This window comes from Hippocampus bargibanti, linkage group LG02 (assembly GCF_051943395.1).
Source record: "Hippocampus bargibanti isolate YZ-2025 linkage group LG02, ASM5194339v1, whole genome shotgun sequence".
NCBI lineage: Eukaryota > Metazoa > Chordata > Actinopteri > Syngnathiformes > Syngnathidae > Hippocampus > Hippocampus bargibanti.
In genome coordinates, this window is record NC_142735.1 from 18,002,877 (window position 1) to 18,024,380 (window position 21,504).

The following is a 21,504-nucleotide window of genomic DNA, read 5'->3' on the forward strand; positions in this document are numbered from 1 at the left end:
CCTTAGGTATTATTTGATCAAGGCGGATATATTTTTAGCTGCTCAAAAATCAACAAAGAAGAATTCAAAAAAAGAAAAACAAAACGAGGTTCCAGTGTCAGTGTAATGCCTTTTTGTTCATTATACTTGATTCAACTTTAAAAACAAGTATCGTGTGAAAATGAGCCGAGCCTCACACGGAATGGTTCGTCCTATGACTGATGTTTGACTTATTATCTGTTGGGCAATGGTAAAAAGGTTGAAGAAAGTCCAGTGATACCTTGGCTTACAAACTTAAGTGGTTCCCAGACAGTGTGCAAGGCGAAAAGTGTGTATCCCAAAAATTAATTTCCCATAGGAAACCGTTAAAATGAGAATAATCCATTCCCAGGTCCCCATAAAACATAATTTTCTAGTTTTTAATTTTCTACGCCTTAAAAGTACACAATATACCTTATTTTATGTATAACAAATGTGCTATTGTATTATAATTAAAGAAATAAACTGTACTATTAATAGTCATTTTATTAACCTTTGTGATGGTCATTGATGGCTTGATAGAATGGATAGCTTTTTGCATAAAGTGTCTCAAGGAGCTCTGAGTTGTACATCTTGGAAGTGAGCAACAGATGCAAGCAGACACACTAAAAACATCATTAATAGCTGGTTCCCTTGCTTGTCTTTTCACTTCAAATTGAACTGATCGCTAGTGCGGTTTATTTGTGGAGCCTGATTGATGGGACTTTTAACCTTGCAGTCTACACTCTGCTTTTGAACTATCAAAGTTGAAATGAGTCCAAATTTCACTGTTTTCTATCCATTTTGTCACTCTCGCTGTCGTCTTAAACCACCTCCCCTCACTGCTTCGTTCTAGACCAATCACGTGGCTTTAACCGAAGACTGGGGGCGGAGAATAGAGGAGGAAAAAAAATGTTGGCAGCCATTTTCTTTTTGTAGAACGGGGTCCGTTCGCGAACGACATCTCTCATTGTGGCAGCTCCGTGTGTATCCCGAAAAATAGTTCGTATGCCAAGGCAAAATGTTCAAAAATTTAACGTTCGGAAACTGAAAAGTTCATAAACCAAGGGGTTCGTAAATCGAGGTATCACTGTATATGATCATCCAGAATTTTCTGCTTGCTTAGATTACAAACCTGCTGAATTACAGAATGCGCTACTCATATGAGTAAGGCACTTCAAACCTCAACAAGACTACAGTACTCTACTCACCCGAAAAGGTCTCGATGGCTTGACTGGAGGAATGCAGGGAGTGCGCGGGGCTTCCTTTGGTCCCGTCTGGCGTGTCGCAGTTAATCAGCACCGGGTTGCAATCCTCGGCCTCGATGAGGCCGAGAGTCTTTGGGTGGACATTGCGGTCCATAAGCTCCTCAAAGCTCCACTGGTTGGTCTTGCTGCCGAGGCTCGACACCAGTTCCACCTTTGCCGGGTCCTGCTCATTCAGGAACTCCGAGCCCTCCACCAGACGGCTCTTTGTAACTGGACTAAAGAGAGGAGCGCCGATTTGATGATCTGTCAATGTGTGACTCCCAGTAATATTTCACACTGAGTAGGTTATGAATACATTAAACAAGGCCTTCTGATGCTGTGTTCGTGGTTTAAAACGAAATCCAGCACGTAGATAATTAATAATGTTGTCTTGTGCTAGTTGTGGTCATGATGGGATGTATCAAAATCGGCATGAAATCTAATATCTTTCTTTTCGTGTTGACATGAAGGGCCTGTGGGTGAATGTTTTGAAGTCAGCTCACCTCTGTGCTTGAGTCTCATCCGGGGCGTTGTTGTTCTCCTTGTCATCCGTTTCCTCTCTCCCATTCAGGCAGCCCAGGGGTTCTTCTCTTTTTGGGACTCTATCGCCACAGTTGTGCATCAACATGGCAACATCCCCCATCTCACTTTCATCTAGGAAGGAAATCAGTTTACTTAGTCAAAACAGATTTTGACCCATGTTATTGAATTGATCTAAAATGTATTTTGAACATTGGTTACAAAAATATTTTCCTTTCCTGAAATAGAATTTTGATTGTTGTCTGGTATGTTGAACACACAACATCATCATCATCATTAATAAAAAATCATCAATGTTGGAGGAGCCTCATAGTTTGGATGGAGTGGTTTAATTATACTGGGCCATATTTCACAGAACAATTTTTCAGAGTCAATTAGAGTGTCCGAGATATTTTAGGATTGTTTTTTAGGGCAAGAAAGAAAGGTAGAAACGAGAACATACTTTTTTCATCAAGACTCAACATATCCATTCCATCGTCAGTGTCTTCCTGATCCCTGTCTTCGTCTCTCTGCATAGGAATGGCAACACTTGTAAATCACACTATTTCGTGAACATCGCTGGCAGAAATATCATCAATTTCTGACCTTAAAGTCATTTCCATCTCCTTTCCTAGTTCTCTTCATTATTTCTTCAATTCTCTGAAACCAGTGATATGTTTTCATATACATTTGTATATTCTACCATTTTGTTGAGAATGTGCAAAAAGTACCTTCTTCCTTTCCATACGCTCTTGTTGATTCTGGTGCATGATGCGGTCGCGCTCCAGGCGGACCCTCTCGGCCTCTTCCAGGGCCTTGGCCTCGGCCTCCTCTCGCTCCTTCTGCAGCTCCACCTGCTTGAGAGCTTCCTCAGCCTCCAGCCGCTCTCTCTCTTCCTCCGCTCTTTGGGCCTCTTGTGCTTCCTTCACTTTTCTCTCCTCCGCCAGCTTCTTTTCCTCCTCTTGGCGCTTCAGCAAAGCCTCCTGCGCCAGACGCTGCTCCTCCTCTTTCCTGATCCTGAAAGACCAAACAACATGGTTTTATCCTTCACTCTCATTGTCGTACTTGAGATGGAGGAAAACAATATCTTGGTTGATGATGCTGCTCATGAGAGAAAATTAAAGATGCTCACTTCTCCTCTTCCTCACGCTGTAACCTGAGTTGCTCATCTTTCTCCTTCTGCTCACGCATTTGTCTGCGGTGTTCTGCCAAGAGCCTGGCTGCCTCGGCAGCAGAATTGGTTCCCGTCTTAGCATCTGACAAGAAGGAAAGACAAATAAAAGTTGTACGATTGCTGCGTGAACCTGATGGTTATAGTACAACTTTCACTGAACCAAGGGATACGTTACATCAGCTAAATACATGGTACACCAGCCCAAAAACATTTCACAATAAGTAAAAATGTACAAAAATGTAAATATTTTTTTCCCGCCGTTTTATATTCATGCATAGAACACTGGTGTGGGATAATGTATTGATCTAGTCAATGAATCTATTTTTCTCCTGATTTTCTCCGTAGTCTTTGAACACAGGTTGTTGACACTGATAACACGCACTGTTTTGTCAGTCATTTAAAATTAAATCAGGTTTACAACATCTGACAACGAACAAAAAGTATTCCACTACAATGTTTAAAAATTGTTCTAAAGCTTTATAGAAACCAATCATGTTAAATGTCAAATTTTCGGTGACTTTAACGTTTCAACTTTTTACTTAGAGAAGAAAAAAGGCATTCTGTGGTCTAAAATATGCTTGAACACAGTCAGACACGCGTGTGCAACGTGCATACTCAAGATATTTCAAGCTTTCTTATTACGCTGCAAGCTTTCTTCTTACCCTCCCAACCATCCCCTCTGGCTTTGGGGTTATGATCAGAGGATGTCATTAATATTTCTCAGATTATGTTGTGATTAAGGGCTGCATAAATAAATTGGATGTGACTAATTCCATAACACTTCAACAGGAAAACAGATCGAGCCAGGGCATAAAATTCTAAAGAGAAAGGAAAAGGGGGAAATGTGTCTGGTCACAGGCGATGTAGATATTCAGCATATGAAGCTTCATGAACCCTATCAAAAATCTCAGATTTTTCAGCAGGTGGCCAATTTAATTTTGTTCGTCAAGTACATGTGGGTACTTTGATGTAAGATATTTCACATGATGACGGTGTATATTACAGCGCACAATTTTGCCCAGTAGATGGGAGCATCAACAACTCCAATGAAGCTCCTGAAGTGACAACAATTGGGCTAAGCCAGAGCCGGAGAGCCGCTAGCATTGAAATTTACTGCCGCATCAATGTACACTTGACACAAACAAAAGTAAAACCCAAGGGGAAAACAGCTAGTAGTGTGTTGAATACAAAGAAAAATAATGGCAATGTTTGATGTTTGTTTTTGTGGCATCACAATTTAAGAAGTATTTGAAAGGAACTTCTGCCTATTCATTCCAGAATTACAAAACATTTAATCAATTGAAATAAAAACACACATCATGGCATTAACTGTGAATGCCACACCAAGATTCTCACCATCTTTCTCTTTGGATTTGTTAGATTCAGACGAGTTTGACAAGCCAGCCTTCACAGGTAACAGCATGTCCTTGGAGCGAGAGTCCCTCTTGCGTAGGGTAAGGGGCCCTGGCGGGGTAAGAGTCGGTTTTTGGATCGGAGGGGGTTTGGCTGACGTCGGCTGAGACGATGGGGGATGTTTCATTGCAGGTGAGGGTGGGCGCCCCTTTGAATTTTGCCTGTCAAAACAAAACATGTTTATTAAACTCCCATGTTATTTAAAAAGAAATGACCTGAATTAAATAAATAGATAAATCAATAAACAATTGCTGAGTACACAAAACAAGGCTTCAAATGTACTGACTAACAGTGAATCTGTTCTTTCCACTCTCAAATACTGTGTGGTCTTCGCTGAACACTGAAACCATACCACTTTCAACCTTCTATCGAATCCTATGACCTAAAAAAATGAACGCTTCTTTGTCCAAGCACCTTTCTTAGGGCTACACATAACTAAATGTCCGAGCCTAGATAACATGTGCACACCTAACACTTCTAAAGGCTTGAGGACACCCCACTGACTCGTGAGGCCTTTTCACACTGCAACAACGAGGCACTCTCATAAAGCAGTCATGCCTGTGTGCAAAATCCCTACCACAAACCAAGTGTCATGGCATATTTTTCCCCCTGTCGCTTTTTGCCTTTTTGGCAAACACTGAAGGTCAACGAGACCCTCTAAAAACACTCAGTGAGGAGGTTCACACTAAGGCTGTCAAGTCAGACTCCCCCATCGCCATCCTTGCTTGTCGGTGTGATGTTCATGCCTTGGGACATGTGTCTAATAATTCACATATCTACAAAAGTACGACATTGTTTCCAGTCTTGAACATTTTGACCAATTATATTCAAACATTTGGACAAATATTTCACGTCCAAGGGTCTTTAATAAAAAGATGTATTTACGTTTGGCGATAAATTGAGGTGAAACACATTTGCTTGGCTTCTTACTTTGACACTGCTGGGGATGGAGACCTCTTTGGAGATGGTTTTGGGGCAGGGGATGGAGAACGGTTGCGTCCCATGGGGATAGATGGAGAGGGTGGACGTTGTCGTCCAGACAAGGTAAACGTTTTTTCTTGCTTGTTCTGTTCCCCCAAACAGAAATGTAAAAAATTAATTCATAACATTAATTCATGGCAAAGAGAATAACATCAGCTCAGATTTTTCACACGTCCACATACATACTTGAACTCGAGAATGGTGTCATTTGATATCATTCAGAAAGGTGAATTACATTCATCACAAAAGGGGTTGATAACGACTGTTCTCATAATAAAACATGTTTACAAGCTTTGGCCGGGTTGAAAACAGGGAGCGGTATTAATTTGTAAAAAGAAGACACTCAAAACACAATGACAACCTTCAAACCTTGTAAAAATCTTCCTTACGCTATAGGCGGACACAAAAAACCTTGAATATAATACACAAAGGTATCATTGAAGGAGCATTACACAGGGCTAGCCACAATCAGTGTAATCCAAGAACAGAGACAAAGAGATGGAAAGTGCAACGGCCTCAGCCTCAGGGCGCAGTCTGCTTTGCATGACCCAATCAAGCCATAAGTTTGTCTCATGCTATGTCAACGAGCCCTTTCACAGCCGAACAGAGTGTCGTCTGAAAGGCTGTGTCGGAGAGCGAGCAACAGCGAGTGATAACGATGACAAGCGTCGCAAAAGATAACTTTATGCAGAGGAAGGCACCAGTGGGAATCCTACTTCCTTGTCATTTGCATCCAGCTGAATGACTGACTGGCAAATGTTATGCTTTCTTCCTTTATGATAAAAAATAGGGCTGGCTCAGGCTTGTCCTGAACTATTGGTTGGCCATTACTGAGGCAATTTCGCATAGTTCAGTTATTCTTAACCTGGGTTCAATTAAACCCTAAAAGGGTTAAGAATCACTGGTGTGATACATTAGTCGCTTCTCCCATCTGCCCCATTGGTTTTTCACTTTTCTGTGCATAAATGCCATTTATTCTCTCTTTTCTGCTGCTGCCTGCAGAATAGCACTCATTCGCTAATGGTAGAGTTAATAAACATTTATCGACTTTTGAAAGAAAAGGTTGACACATGAGCAAATTCACTCTAAAACAGCTGATTGCAGTGAAACATCCCACAACATACCTCAATTGACAAGCAATCCAGTCCACACATCTGACCGATTATTGATAGTCAAAAGTGAATAAGCTTTTTTTGACTTTCAAAAAGAGAGGCTCTCACTCACCAGTGAGGGGTCGAGGGCTGTGTCTGCCGACACGGAGGTGGTCATGCCATTCTTCTGCCGATCAATGCTTCGACTGCGCAAAGGCCCACGAGGCAGGTGGAGCGGGGTGGTGGAGGCTGAGTGAGGAGACAGGGGACACTCTGGTAAAGGACAGAGTCATTGGTAGCAGGGAGGTTGGGCAGTGAAGCAGCCCAGTACCAAAAACGTGTAAAAGGGTGGAAAAAAAAGGGTAGATGTTTATTTAATTAGATACAAGAAATGCTAAGTGGCAAGAAGGAAAGGGTGACAGGTGATGATGGAAACACAATTTTTTTTTAAAGGTGTGAAAATAATTTTAGTTTGTTCGGTGTAGAGGACCTCAAAAACCAAGCAAACCCAAAATCTGGATAACTAGAACAAAAAACAACCCCAACTCAACTGAGAAAGCAATTTATGAGTCTCGAAAAGGTTAATATGGTACGTGCTAAACCCCAACATGTTTTGCATGTAATGACCACGCGTAACTCTAAACAAAAAATCTGATTTCACAAACAGAATGTTGAGGAAAAACAATGTGTTTTATGAATAATTAATTGTCAGTGCTTCTGGAGTGTGCAACTTGGTCACTATGTGTTGTATAATTCAGTCGGAGGGACAGAAAAGAGCTTCAAAAATATTGGAAGTGACTTAGTAAGATGAAGTAAAATAAGTCGCATTTTGGAAAGGGTCATCAAAATATGACATTGTCAATCTGCATGTTTGGATGTTTCTTTTCAAATTATTGCTCGCAGGTGAAAAAGAAAACAGTCAAGCCGGCTCGTATCTTGAAAAACACAAATCGGGTCATCCATATTTTGAAGTTTGGTACATTTAAAAAAATTGAAGACCAACATTATAATTGTTTTAGGAGAGCTATTGTGATAATCAATTTGAATATTTAAGTAGACTTAAGTAGTATTTAGTGTAACACCACAAACTCCTATAGCACTAATCTGCTTCTATTAAACCTAATTGGAAGGAAATTCTACCCAGGTCATTGCCAACACATGTGTCAGTCCCACTGATGAACATTTGACTTGGTCGAAACGACACAGCATCGTACTTCAAATACCTCAAGATAGGGCGAAAAAGAGCCGACTCTAGTAATATTTGATGTTGATGCTGCGCAGCCAAAGGCCGGAAATCTGATTGAAAAGCGTTTGTTTCTGCTAAAGGGGGCATCTCGTTGTTGGCTATCTTGCTGTGTCAGGTTGAGGGATTAGTCATGATAATCCGGCGACCTTGAGGGCTCTCATTGCAAAAGATCAGCCGCAAGTGTCTTTTGTGATTCTGGAGTTACAAAGTATGATGACCATGCAATTCATGTGCCTTGTGCCGCTGCTTCTGCAGATGGGTCATGTTTTCACTGGAGCATACTTAGCTCACGATCCATAACCGCTAATGGGTGTCTAATGGCTAGTCAATAAACGCCACGCCCATAAACCGACACAGCTGGAAATTTGAGTCAGAGATTCCAGCGGCTTTCCAGAACAAAACACTATTACGGTGCACATCTATGTGTGCATTACACTCAGAATTAATTACTTTAATGTATTAATGATGTGACAAGCGGTTTTTACATGACCACAGAGAAGCGTACAGCTTGCGATTTGAAGGGCATGAGCACAATTTACTACAACGGTAAAATGGCACCTGGCACCGGCATTTCTCTGAACTTGATGCCAGAACACCAGTCCCAGCACAACGGTTTCATTCTGACACAACTAGAACAAATAAGCGGCTTAAAGAAAATCTCTCAGCATGGACCCAGAAGCTCCTCAGATGTCGAGAAATGCGACCGGCCGAGTGAGGCCTGATCGGCTCAAACCAAGGCACACTGCAACTGTGGCCGTTTGTATCACTTTGGCAGCGCATGTGAGCTGGACGCATGATGGTCCATACATAGTGTCAGTGACGTGCAGTCAGGGGAGGCAGGTGAGGCACGGCCTCACCTGTCATCATGGAAATATCAACTGAAAAAAATATGTTATATTTATTTAGTGATTTCTACTTTAAAGTTCTTTTCCATTTAACTTCACCGTTGAATTGTTTTTTCAAAATCGCTGAATTTTTACATTTACCGTTCAAATACTGAGTAGATACTAGTGGGGAGGCAACAGCCGGCTGAGCCTCACCATGGATTGCGCAATCACTATGCTAACTGTGCTGGCTTGTTCTGCAGTGAGACCGCATTGCTCTCCCTCTGCATATCGCTATTAAAGTGTTCAAACACTATTGGTATATGAACTAAATTTCTACAGTTTAGCTGGTGTATATAATGTAGAGTCACTTTACATTGTAAACACTGTACTACAGTGTTTATTTTATTTTTAATCAAAACTGTGTGCATTGGTGAGGCACACAGTTCTCCTGCCTCATGACAGGAGACGCTGGTGATAACAGATTTTTCTTGCGCCTCCTTGGCTGCAGAATAATAGAATTAGTGAGAGCAAGCTACAGTAAACAGCAAGTGCAACCATCCAGTCATTTTTTCGTGTTGCTTGGCCTTATTTTCAGAATGGACGATTACATATCTAAATTGAAATAGACATACTTTTAAAACTGTTGCATCAATAACTTTCAGTTATTGATGCCTTCCTTCAGAAGGAGCGGCACATGGACTTCATTTCTAAGGTAACACGATAATCCCGTTTTTTAAATTCTTTTTTCTATGCTAGTTTAAAGAATGAGGACATGACATTTTAAACAAAACACGTTAACTGTTGCCAATCAAATGGTGAATAAGCTACTCTGTAGAGTTCATGTTTGTAAATCTGACTGTGATGACGTCAGTGGCTCACCAGCCATGAACCTCACCGCACGTCACTGCATACTGTACATGGATGTATTTTCTATCGCGAATCCGCTTTGCTGCCAATATACATGGCATATGATACCCATTGTAAACAGCTGACTGTAAACATAAGCTGAGCAGAGCGTTGACTTCATTTTGGAAATTACTGTATGTGAAAACTTGACTGCCGCAATGTCGAAAAGCGTCTTATTACAATGTGGACACCTATTATACACCCTGTAAACTGATATGATAAGATGTGTACTGGAGAACCTGTTCTTACTGAAAGGCTGAAAAAAATCCAGATTTTCTAAATTTCTGATTTTCAATGTTATGACAACATAATGCCACATGGCTCCCGCAGAGTGAAGAAACAGTTTCACAAAGCCTCTCAAACAATTGTGCGTTCAAGAGTTAACAAATTTGTTCAAGCTATAATCAACACCTGAAATCGGTTCAGCGCTTAAAATTAACAGAACATGTGGAAAGAGACAAAAGATATTGAATTAATAAAGGAAAAAAAGTCTACCACAGGATTTACAATGTTGCGCGGTAAAGGAAACACAGGGTGTGCTTTTTCACAACTGTACTTACCTTTTTCCATGTCATATTTAGTATAAACGTGCTGTGTTTTTCATATAAATGTTGCTGTAAATCAGTTACAACTGGTGTACAAATTTCGGGTGCTCCAGACGACCCTTAAAAAGCCACGGTCACCATAGGCATTGTACTGAGCCGTGGAAAGGGGTCACAGGATGGAAGGGCAAGAAACCTTCCTTTTTTTAGCTCAGCTATGTGAAAACGAGGGTTTACCTGGAGCATCTGTTCCTTCAGGGGAAAGGGCGGCAGCACTCTTGCTCCTAGCAAGTGAGGCCTGGGTGGGAGTGAGCAGGCGACTAATGGCCCCGCTGTCCACAGTGCAAGTCGGTTGCTTGCGGGCTATGTGGCGAGCCGAGCAAAAAAAAAAAAATCCCACGCCCAAAAAGAAGAGAACAAGGAGAGGGAGGGGTATGGGGGTTGAAGATCAGTAGAGAATGACAAAAAAAGAAAGGGTAAAGCAGGGTGGGGAAATGTCAGTTAGATAAGTCACCATGTGATTTAACCATAGGGAGAGAATCAACAACATGCAGAAAAAGGCTGTCTCAATCGTCCCACAGGGTTTTTCACCGGCGGTCATCAATTAAATCTTTTCATGAGAAAAACAACAGTGATCACTGATTATCTAAGTTAGATCAGTTGACTTTGTGGTCAAATCAGCGGTTTCTTAATAGCAGTGAGTGGGATGTGTCCTGATGGGAAAGAGAAACCATTGGTTCATTAGTCCCCTGCAAATGAATATGATTGTGGCTAGAAAGGAGGGTAAAACACTGCAGGCTCCAGTAATTATTTAAAGCCGCGAGAGTGGCTGCCTTTCCAGCAGCTCATGTATTTTGTTTTTCTACTTTCATTCCTTTCATCAGTTTGCTGCTGTGAAATGTAAATTTCTCCACTGTGAGACTAATAAAGGAATATCCAATCCAATCCAAAAACGTGAAAATGGTTCTAGGTGGTAGTTGCTGCTAGTGATGTATTCCTTCGTTATGCACAATTTTCAATGTGTCAGCGTGCACAAAGGTCTCACCCGGCCAGTCTGTGTACTTCAAGTTTGTCAAGCACTGCATGATAATCACTGTAGATTTTATCACTCAGGATTTCAAGTCAGCACGGCTCTTGAGTAAAAATATTGATTGGTGATGAATCTCGGTTTTTCTTGTCAAGTTGGATTTGTCACCAACTGTGCTACAAGAGTAGAAATCACACTTGAGTGAAAGAGTTTCAAGATTTTAGCTTTCTCGTCTAAATGTGCCTCATAAAGTCAATGTGGATCTGCCTGTCTCAGTGGCAGTACTTCGAATAACATTTTCTCCTGCAATATGCGTTGATGGCAGTCATCCACTTTCGAAATATAATCACAGATGGGCTGTGGTTTTGACGAAATATAGGCAACGGTTTGCTGCAATCGTGACAAAAATAATCATCGCATCGGGGACGGTTGGGGCGGGTAGGACCACGATGCCCCATTCGAGAAAATACTTTTATTTTCTCAAAATTCCTGATGACCACCCCCTGCCCTGGCTCGGTGAAAGTTTGTACTAAACTGACACCTGCAACTGTCAGATGCAATTTATCCTAATTCAAATCATATATTGAGCAATCCTGCTCAGAAATAAAGAGATGGAGAGAGAGTTAACATTGACAGCACAACGATCCCTCACTGGGAGCCGCGGAGACGAAAGAACAAAGAAACGCTTTGTGATTAATACACAGACTGTCACACTTGAAGGGATTTGGGTGTGCTTGTGGGTGCTACGATGGGATGGCACTGATGTACAAGGCAAATCATCTTAATTCCAGCTAGGGAGGCGTCATCTGTAGTGGGGAAGAAAACAATCTACACTTTGTGACCAAACAAAAACAATACACGGTATTAGTGGGAACAGACAAAAGACCATTGCGGGAGTCGGCGATTGTGAAAACGACGAGGAGACGTGACAGTTAATTGCCGGTGTGTGTGCAGCAGAAAAGGAACTAGTTTGCACTGCAAGCATGTCATGTTAGATGCAAATCAGGCAGGGGCGTGTTTTTACAAAATGTTATTCAGCATTGTGTGTGTGAGTTTTGGAGAAGGGCAGTGAGATTCTATCAAGCCAAATATAACGTAGGCTCGATTAAACGACCAGATAATTTACTTTTCCTTGACTGAGATTAAGATACACTGTATCCCCATAAGTGTTTTTACATTCAGAATCAGCAAGCTGTTAACATCAGAGCATCATGCCTGTTATTTAAAAAAAAAAAGCCAGATGGAAGCATGAAAAATAAAGCGATCAACTGATTGCTCCATGCTAGCCACCTTGATTTTCTGCTGTCCCCTGAGCAGCCTTGGCAGGGGTCTGTGCTCTGCCCACACTTACTCGTGTGATGGACGAGCTCCTCTTCTTCATGGAAGCACCTATGGCCATGAGAGCGGGGTCACCGCCCACGAGACATAAGGTGAGAGTCAACACGAACCTCAGCGAAAACAGTTTCCAATGTGTTGTGCAGTTTTTGAATTACATGTAAAGAAGAAAGCCTCCTGGCAGCTGATGTCGAACTGGTGATTATCAAAAATGAGATGTGAGCGGAGGACATAGGCCCCATTCTAAGTACCTTAGAAACCGCGGGAGTAGCTTGCCCTTTCAAAGTTGAAGTAAAAAATAAAAAATAAAAAATAGTACTCCGTAATTAGTACAACTTGGCAAATCCTTTTTTCATGTTGTTTGACTAAACACTTAAATTGGGCTTTTTATCTTGTGCTTCAGGGGAAAAAAATCTAATGGATCTAATTAATCTAAAATTGGTCAAATCCCAGTGACAAGGGAACTTGCATGGATAAGTAGAGAAATGTAGTGTTGCACGGAACGGCCTATGCACCTGTCTGCCCCGCCTGCAGCTTTTTGCCTTCCTCATTAGCAGCAGCACCGTCTTTCTGAGGCAAACGGTTACAAGACGCACTCCTGGATTTAACACCTAAGGGGCAATGATGACAACACTTATTGGTGAATTCAACACCACATTACCGAATGAATGGTTTGGACATCATGGAAAAGTCAAATCCTCAAATTAAACAATTATCTTTGTCAAAAAGCTCTACAGTGGGTCTAAGCAAGGCCCTGTGCAAATGTGAGGATAAGGCGACATGTGGGGTCAGAGGCCAAGCTAGGCTGCTAGGCCGAAGGGTTGGTCCTGGTTGTATGTAAATGGCTGTAGATCATGTAGCGTCTCCCTTATGCCGACCCAAAACAGCCTTGCTTTTTGTTGTTGTTTTTGTCTTGTTTTGTGTTTTCTTTTTTCACTTTGTGTCGTTGAGCGTCGTGTGGAATGCATACGGATTGTTTTTTAGCATTTTGACCATGACATTCATCAAGGAGGAGACTGTGCTGAGCGGTTGCGCCTTTTCGGCAGCATGAATATGCCAGTACTGTTTTTGAATGGGAGGAATGTCGGTGCCATTCGACTGTCATCGCTGTACACCACAGGGGCCATTGTGCTTTTTTTGCGCCTGTAATGGGCAGCATCTTCAAAGCCCCGCTTTGCTCAGCGGAAGGTCGGTGCTGTTGGACAGTCTGCGGCCGGATGGATACATGGGTTGAGGAACCCGCGATAAGAAGGAGCGCCGATGTGTATGTGGAAATGTCGCAGCTTGGAATTGAAGCGGATTTATGTGGGACAGGAGATGTGAGACAATCTCTTCGTCAATGGATGCTACAGCTGCGTGTTTGCTTTCTACATTTAGCTTCTAGTCGACGTGCACATTCCACCTTGATGTCCCTGATCCACTGGTGAAGAGACACTTTCATCCTCTCCTCTTTCATGTGGAACTGCTTTGTGTAACAAAGAGGGTACAGAAAGTGCTTCAGAATGAATGACTCTGTGTTGTCATGTTATTTGTTATTTAGTTTTTTTTTTTTTTTTTTGTTCTTTTGACTTCAAGACGGCGCCGCGAGTGTGGCTGCCTTTCCAGCAGCTCATGTATTTTGTTTTTCTACGTTCATTCCTTTCATAACTTTGCTGCTGTGAAATGTAAATTTCTCCACCGCGAGACTAATAAAGGCAAATCCAATCCAATCCAAAGATATATCTGCTTGAAGTTTCCAATCGCTGGAATATAACCCATGTTGCGACAATGAGGCGCTTTGAAGTGGCCACGCCATATCAAAGCCGGTGTCCATACATTGGCTGTGAGATAAGCTTTTTTTTTTCCCTCAACGACAATGAGGCCCTCTAATTCACTTCTCGGTGTCTTAAATGATATTTACATACATCATAGATTTTTCAATTGAGGATCATGCAAAGATGAATGGATTGTCTACTTTTTGAGAAAAATGAACAGTGGAGACAGACAAATAAAACTGTATCTATTGGAAATCAGAATTATTATGCCATGAAAATAGGAATAACACGTGTGTGGCTACTGCACAAAAGGCCTTGAGAGTTTTGAAAGGCTCTTATAAATGAAATGTATTAAATACATATGTATAAAAGGTTAATCATGTGGCTAGCCATGACATCTCTTTACCAGAAGATGAGAAGCATTGTGTCAACACAATAGATAGTATATGTATTTTGCATTTGATTACAATCAATTCCTTTATGCGCAGTCAAAAAGTAAAGACAATTTGTGACAAGGCTTTGCCAGCCACATCAAATGGCGTGCATGGCCAAATTTGGCTTGTTGGCCTCGAGTTAGACACCGCTGTAAAATATAATAGCATGAAAGTACTGCTGGGGGGAGAGGAGGTTAAGTCCAAGAAATGGAGGAAGCAGATGGAGGTGGGAGTGAGGGGTCGTAAGAGGAGACTTACTTCTCTCGGGAGATTTGACAAGGGTAGCAGAGGATGAGGACAGGCGTTTGCTGATGCTAGCTTCTGATGGCTGTTTGAGGTTGCTGCTGGATGTGGAACGCTTGTCTACGAGGCAGGGGGACAAAGGACAAAGAAGGGGGGTATTACACTACAGGTAGCTCGTAAGGGAGAGTCATACAGTGACAGCTGAGGGCTCTTAAAGGACAACCGACACCATTTTTTGGTTTCCTAACTGACACCAGAAAAACATTTTATAGCATCTAAAATACCCAAAACACGCACGCTGATATTTTTTGTCAAATGCAAAACACCAATAAAAATGACTTAGTGTGCTAAATCTGCAAAAAAATGAGCTGCGAATTGGACATATTCAGAAAGTCCGGCCCCCAGTTCGCGACATCACGCCAAGACATCTTGCCTTGCTTGAGAATCAAAACCATGGCTTCAGATTCGGAGAAGATGCTTTCCTCTTACGCATCCAGTTATGAATATGATTCAAATAGTTCTGAAGAGGAAAGCATACATGTTTGCATTCGATGAAAGACGTTCTTCTGGGTCATTTTGAGGCATCAAGACTGATGTGTAGCACCCTGAGAAAATGCAGATGATGGCGCCAGACCTCCGTTGATTTGTCCGCTTGGAATTTGTGTCAGCGAATATCAAATAGTTGTCTTGGTGCAACACACAACGATTTACCATCGCGTTATTTATGTGTTTTCCTTCTAATTTCGCAATCAACACAGATCAACACGAAGTTTTCAGACCAAACAAAGTACCGCAAAATGCATTGTGTGTCCTTCCTCTGTCAGGGGCGTTCCTTCCATGATGTGATGTCAGGACTCGTCACCAACTCAAAAACAAGACTTCCTGAATATTCAACGCGAGCCTTAAAACGTAAAATATAGCTATATGCGGTGGAATCTTTGTAAAATACCCTCAGTAGAAGTCATTTGAAGCGATTTTACAAATTATGGACACAACTTGTCGGGAGGCGTTGGTTGTCCTTTAAGGGTGGAAGAGGTGCTAAAACAGGGAGACATTTTCAGCACAACTTTCATATTACACCACAGGCTACTATATCAGGAACACTTATGCTAGCTCATGGGCTCCAGTATAGACCTGTATCAAAAATTATCTGTCTTTTGAAAGAAAATGTTCAGTTTTGATTGACGCTGTAAGAGAGTCATTGGTTTGAAAATTAGGTTGATTTCTGCAAGTGTGGTTTGCATCCAGAAAGGCATTTCTAATATTTTATTTAGCTTATAATAGCATCTCAAAGGCAGAATTTTAGCTACATACAGGTCATGAATTTTATGAGATTGTTTCAATTTTTTTGACCAAGTTGAGATTTTCAAATGCATACCTGACATACTAGACGAAGGAATATGTTGCCATTTCATGCTAAAAACAAGAATATTTTTTACAAAAACCAATGGTGAGCTTTCATGTCATGCAGTGAAATTAGTAGAGCAGACCAAGTAGCCACATCATGACACGATCTGGATCCAACATGACATCATTAGTTTAGCCTTGCATTTCATCGGGCTTCCATGCAAAGTAGCCCTGATGACCGAGCCCTGTTCAAAAGTGTGAGTGAATCCAAGACCAAATGTAACCCTCCATGAAAGTACAAAATACACCGACAAGAAGAGGTTTCCGCTATTTAACCGTTGGTGTTAGGCTGCAGAAGATTGTGTGAGGAACCCAAATGTCTTAAGCAGCAACACGTGCCTGCATGCTGCGGATATAGACTGGCGGGCAGATCGCAAACAAAACCTTGTTGGTTCCCTGGTGGCTTTTCTGGTGATGCAGTAGAGATTACTATAGCTACTGGAGAAGAGGCACTGGCATCTGAGTCTCCTGTGGGGAAGAAAACTCTCAGAGGGGGGGGCTGGGGGAAATGGAGCACAGGAGGCAGTGGTAATCTCACTTGCGGGCACACTGAGATCAAGGTGATGCATGGCTAGCAGCCATCAAGCCTCTCTACCCCCTTTAACCCCATAGTAGTCAAAGTCAAAATATGAGAACATTACGCCAACAATCGAGGAATTTAGTCCAAATCAACTAATCATAAAAGAACATGAATGGAGTTTTTTGTGCATGGAATGGGGCACTATCTGAACTTGTGTTACTCACAGCAATAAAGGGATGATTGGTCATCTAATTTCACACGCGCATGCACACGAGCGCGCGCGCGCACACACACACACACACACACGCACACGCACACACACACACACACACACACCCCAACTGCTCACTGTTTGAGCACTGAAAGCATAACTTCCACAACAGGGATTTGTGTCACATGTATAATGGGCCGTCTGTGTAAGCTCTCAGTCGTACAGGAGTGGTCCATCGATGAGATGGTTTCTTCATCCGTCATCTGTACAAAAGTGAAGGTTTCGGACGTTTCGCCTCCTATCCAAGAGGCTTCGTCAGCGAACTAAAGTCTGACTGGTCGTATCGGCCCTATTTATATATCCCTAATGTCCAGACATGGTGGCGCCGGACGCAGCTATGATAGGTCCCTACTCTCAGGTTGGGGGGGCAGAGGACCCCTCCCTGTGGCCCCACTGATTGTTCCTACATTCCTGACTAACGACTGGCCTATTACCCCCACTCCCACCGGTATCACCTCATCAGCATTACGAAAGTTGCCTAACCTGTTTTGCCTAAGCAGGCTATTGTATGAACGATCCAAATTGAACCTCACCCCACCAGACCGGTTTAATGAAGGATTTTGTTGTTTTATAAGAATCTCTTCTTTTACCCCCCTTTCAAACCATCTATGTTCTTTCGCTAAGATTTTAACCTCATTGTCGTCAAATGAGTGGTTGCTAGCTTTTAGGTGCAAATGTACTGCCGATTGAGGTCCACTTATATTATCCCTGCGATGTTGATAAAGTCTTTTTTTTTAGAATTTGTTGAGTCTCCCCAATGTATAATGGGCCTTTTCCTTTCATTGGACTACACCAATAAAGCATCTAATTTGTAGGTTTTAGCTTACCAAGACAATTCCATGAGATTGTTGGAACATTTAAAATGTTTCTTGATTCAGTGTCTGATGTACTTTTAACCTTTGTGCATGTAAAATGGACACAAATGGCACAGCAAGGATTGCATTTGCCAAATGTGCAACATTTTTTTCCCAGAAGCCATCACATTTTCTCTAATTCAATACTCTCTTTGCCTCTCCCAGAAACACTTTCAATTCCACCACTTCCAACTTAATTTTGTGTTTGAAGTGCATAGATGCAAAAGATAATGTTTTCAGGGCCCAAATCAAAACCAAATCAACCATTACCTGCTCGTCCATCCGAGTCTGTTGACAATCCTCCCCAAGACCATCTTTTTTGTCTCTGGTCAGCTCGCTGGCTTCGCTCTAGCGTTCGTCTCATCACTGCCTCATAATGCTCCTGCCGCATACAAAACAAAACAAAAATTGTCAAAAGAAGAGACAGTTTCTGAAACTCATGACAAAAAGTTAGCGGACACCAGGGCAGACAACTCTGAAAAGTTGCCTGCCCGGCCATAAAATTGCCTGACCCAATCGCTAAAAATAAATAAAAAAGTATAAATGATTTTTTTTAATTAAGGAAGTACCTACCACAAATGCTCCCTTGCTTAATTTATGGTAAATATCCCTTGCTGAAGATTTTGCTCCAGTTGTCAAATTGCCAAACGAATGTTCGTTCAGCAATTTGCATACTCGGCACGGCAGCCGATCAGAAGCCTGTTTCGTGCTTTGGACTATACCGTGACTGTAAAGTGTACTTGAAATTTTTGAAAGGCGCTTAGAAAGCTTGTAACGGTTTGCTCATAGCTTTCGCTTTGTTGAATAAAACACCCGTTTGGTTTGAAAAAAAAAAACATTTTTTTTTCTTGAAGTTGTCGGCCACCCGGGCCGAGACGTTTTGAAAGTTATACGACCGACGTAAAAGTTGTACGCCCCGGGCCCCCAGGCAGACGTTATTTCAAACACTGGAAGAGATCTGGTTGACAGGATTTGTTTTATCGTCATAGGTATGATCACTGATAAGCACAACATGCCATGGACATAGGGCTTCTCTGTTAGCTACCTTCTCCTCTTCCTGTTTCTGCTTCCTCTTCTCCTCCACAGCCTGACGCTTCTGCTCCTCTTTCCTGCGCTGCTCCACTGCCTTCTTGTGACGCTCCTCCAGCTGACGCTCCACTTGCATCTTGGCCTTGCGCTCACGCTCCATGATCTGAGACTCACGCAACGCTGATGAAAAACAGAGATGGAGAATATTACATTTTAAACTTCCATTTTTTTTCCGAAGTGTTTGTTTTGATGACACAATATGGACAAAGACATTAAGTCCTACAATTTCTTACAATTTAGATATATCACAATTATGTTGTAAATGCTGCTCAGCCACTCAACCATGTAAAACTGGAGTGAGGTTGTGTGCAAGTAGGCAAACGTCACCAAGAGGTTCCAAGACTCCTCTGGTATGAAAATAAGTATAAATTCGTGTGTGTCAGAGGGTTCAGTGTCTGACTTTCATTGTCAAAGCAGCTGCTTGCAAAGATTACATCACTCAAGTCGCCAACTGGATGGACTCTTGAGGAGTTGAAAAGTGTGTCGAACAACAAATAGCACTTGTCATACAGAAAAGCGGATTTGGTGAGCTAATTGCTATCGCTTGACTGAGGGGGTAAATGGTTTTCTAAGATTGAAGGTTTAACAGCTAGGATTGGAAGTACCCTTGCGCATGACATGAATTTCATTTGCAGGGATTCAACAATCAAATCAGTGGCATAAACAGACGGAAAATTAAATCCGGGCTATAATGAGCAAGACACAGAACCTGGCATGTAACACCAAACAAAATTGTGTTTGACAATAATATTTAACCATATTTATGATTTTATTAATATCCTAGGACGAAATACACAAGCTTTTGGTAAATATATGCCTGAGTGGAGTACGCACAGTGTCAGTGAAATCCAAATGTGGTATTTGCCCCTTTTTCATCATTATTCTCGCTCATGTCCTCTTTTTAGCGATAGCCGCAAGGAAACGCAAAATTGATTGTGTCTCCTTACCTTGTTGCCTGTCTGCCTCCTCTCGTCTCTCCTTTGCAACTCTCAGTCGATCGTCTACTCGAAGCGTGGCGCCGTCAAGGACTGTAAACACGTGCATCAACATGGTAAAAAAAAGATACAGATGGAGGCTGCAGCTTACGCTGCCATATTACAGTAAGAGCTTTGCACCAAGTTGTGAGTGTTGGTCGGGGGCTATCATTAATGAGCTTGTCAAGTCGAAAGGTGATGACTCAGGGCTACCCTGCAGTAAGCCTTGCAGAGCAGGGGGAGACAACTGAATAGTTTGGTCGAAAATGTTTCAGAATCATGGCAGGCCATAAAGCCACATCTCCGTTCAGAGGAACTTACCTGGCCGACAGCCCTGAGGTTTGGTCGCTGGGTTTGAAGGAGGTGCTGGATTCACGGCCTGGCTGCGCCGATCCTCGGCCTGGGCCTGTGCAGGTGCAACTGGACCTAGGAAAGAGCACAATTTAGAGCAGAGACTCGCAACTTTTTAAGTCCCTTGACAGAGGAGACACACACCTTGTGATTTTAAGATAGTTTATTGTGACATTCGTGTTGCCCAATTTAGAGAGAGGGAAAGAAGGTCAGTTCAATTAGGTAGACTCATGGACACATATTGAACACTTAGGTACTGGCAAATACTGACAAATAATAATGGAAAAAAACAGCTTAATTTTTACTCAAAGCAAGCATGTAACATCAAATCATCTGTAGGATTTACGTATTGGATATAGTTAATACAAACACATACTTTTATTACCCGTGAGTGCTAATTATGAAATCCAGTCAGTCAAAAGAAAAAAGTTGTGATGTACAGTACCATATAAACAAGAGGTATTATTTCAAATTATTTGGTTGCCCCACAATCGATGTTTTGCAGAGCGCAATTTGAGAACTACTGATTGGTGCGTAAAAAATATATATATAAAAGGACTTAAAGTCAGACAGCAGGGAGCCTGCACTTAATTTCAAATCCGTTCTCCCTGCGCTTTCTTTTTGCACAGAAATGATGGCTTTGGAGTATTGGCTGGTTTTGGAGCAGAACAATCCAGCTATTCAGCTATCAGACTCAGGGCACGGCCCGGTATACACACCACATTCAACACTTTCTGAGAGCAGGAGACCGGAAAAACCTCACAAGTGACATTATTGGTGAAAAATCAGTCGTCATCCAAATCGTCCTAAAATATTTTCTCACTTGAATTTAAAAACGCAAGACTTGCACCAGAGAAACTCTGATTCAGTGTTCAACGTCACCTTCCACTTTACAAACATCCGAGGGACAACAACACCGGTAAATGTTTGGGAGAGCACCAAAGGAAAGTGGTGGAAAGCAGACATAGGGGGAAGGAAACGGCACATGATCGAGCTACATCAGCTTCGTCTTCACTGCATTTCTAGCCGATGCGCTCTCAGCACTACTGAATTGCTGACGAGGAGGCAAATTAGATCTTCTGTCATGTGATATGAAAAATAAGGCTGCTTCCAACCACAATCATTCATTCATTTCATTCAGGTTCTGCAGCAATGATGTACTTTGAATAAGATGAGACTAGTGTCAAGTCATGTTACTATTTCTTAAGGAAAAGGCACAGGAGACACTTAATAAAGCGATGAAACTCTTAAAGCGGAACTAATTCCGACATTTTCTTCATAGAAATATGTTCTGCATGCCCT

The 21,504-nt window shown here is 42.0% G+C and overlaps 1 protein-coding gene across 13 annotated transcripts in view; it reads right to left on the reverse strand.

Annotated features, from left to right (window-relative positions):
• The window catches only part of map7d3 (MAP7 domain containing 3), a 30,401-nt gene that overhangs the window by 2,852 nt on the left and 6,045 nt on the right, over window positions 1-21,504 (reverse strand). For 2 of the 13 annotated variants that reach the window (XM_088989753.1, XM_088989762.1), the window contains 18 exons: window positions 20,173-20,277; window positions 19,825-19,905; window positions 18,834-18,997; window positions 18,059-18,170; window positions 16,528-16,611; window positions 14,752-14,856; window positions 12,821-12,916; window positions 12,261-12,359; window positions 10,181-10,306; window positions 6,556-6,671; window positions 5,281-5,417; window positions 4,294-4,511; window positions 2,896-3,019; window positions 2,495-2,780; window positions 2,370-2,423; window positions 2,227-2,293; window positions 1,748-1,898; window positions 1,209-1,480 (listed from right to left, as the gene is read on the reverse strand). In XM_088989753.1, the coding sequence (XP_088845879.1) occupies window positions 1,209-1,480; window positions 1,748-1,898; window positions 2,227-2,293; window positions 2,370-2,423; window positions 2,495-2,780; window positions 2,896-3,019; window positions 4,294-4,511; window positions 5,281-5,417; window positions 6,556-6,671; window positions 10,181-10,306; window positions 12,261-12,359; window positions 12,821-12,916; window positions 14,752-14,856; window positions 16,528-16,611; window positions 18,059-18,170; window positions 18,834-18,997; window positions 19,825-19,905; window positions 20,173-20,277 (2,397 nt within the window). The remainder of the gene's footprint in view (window positions 1-1,208; window positions 1,481-1,747; window positions 1,899-2,226; window positions 2,294-2,369; window positions 2,424-2,494; window positions 2,781-2,895; window positions 3,020-4,293; window positions 4,512-5,280; window positions 5,418-6,555; window positions 6,672-10,180; window positions 10,307-12,260; window positions 12,360-12,820; window positions 12,917-14,751; window positions 14,857-16,527; window positions 16,612-18,058; window positions 18,171-18,833; window positions 18,998-19,824; window positions 19,906-20,172; window positions 20,278-21,504) is intronic. The other 11 variants (XM_088989756.1, XM_088989757.1, XM_088989758.1 and 8 more) reach the window with 11 other exon arrangements.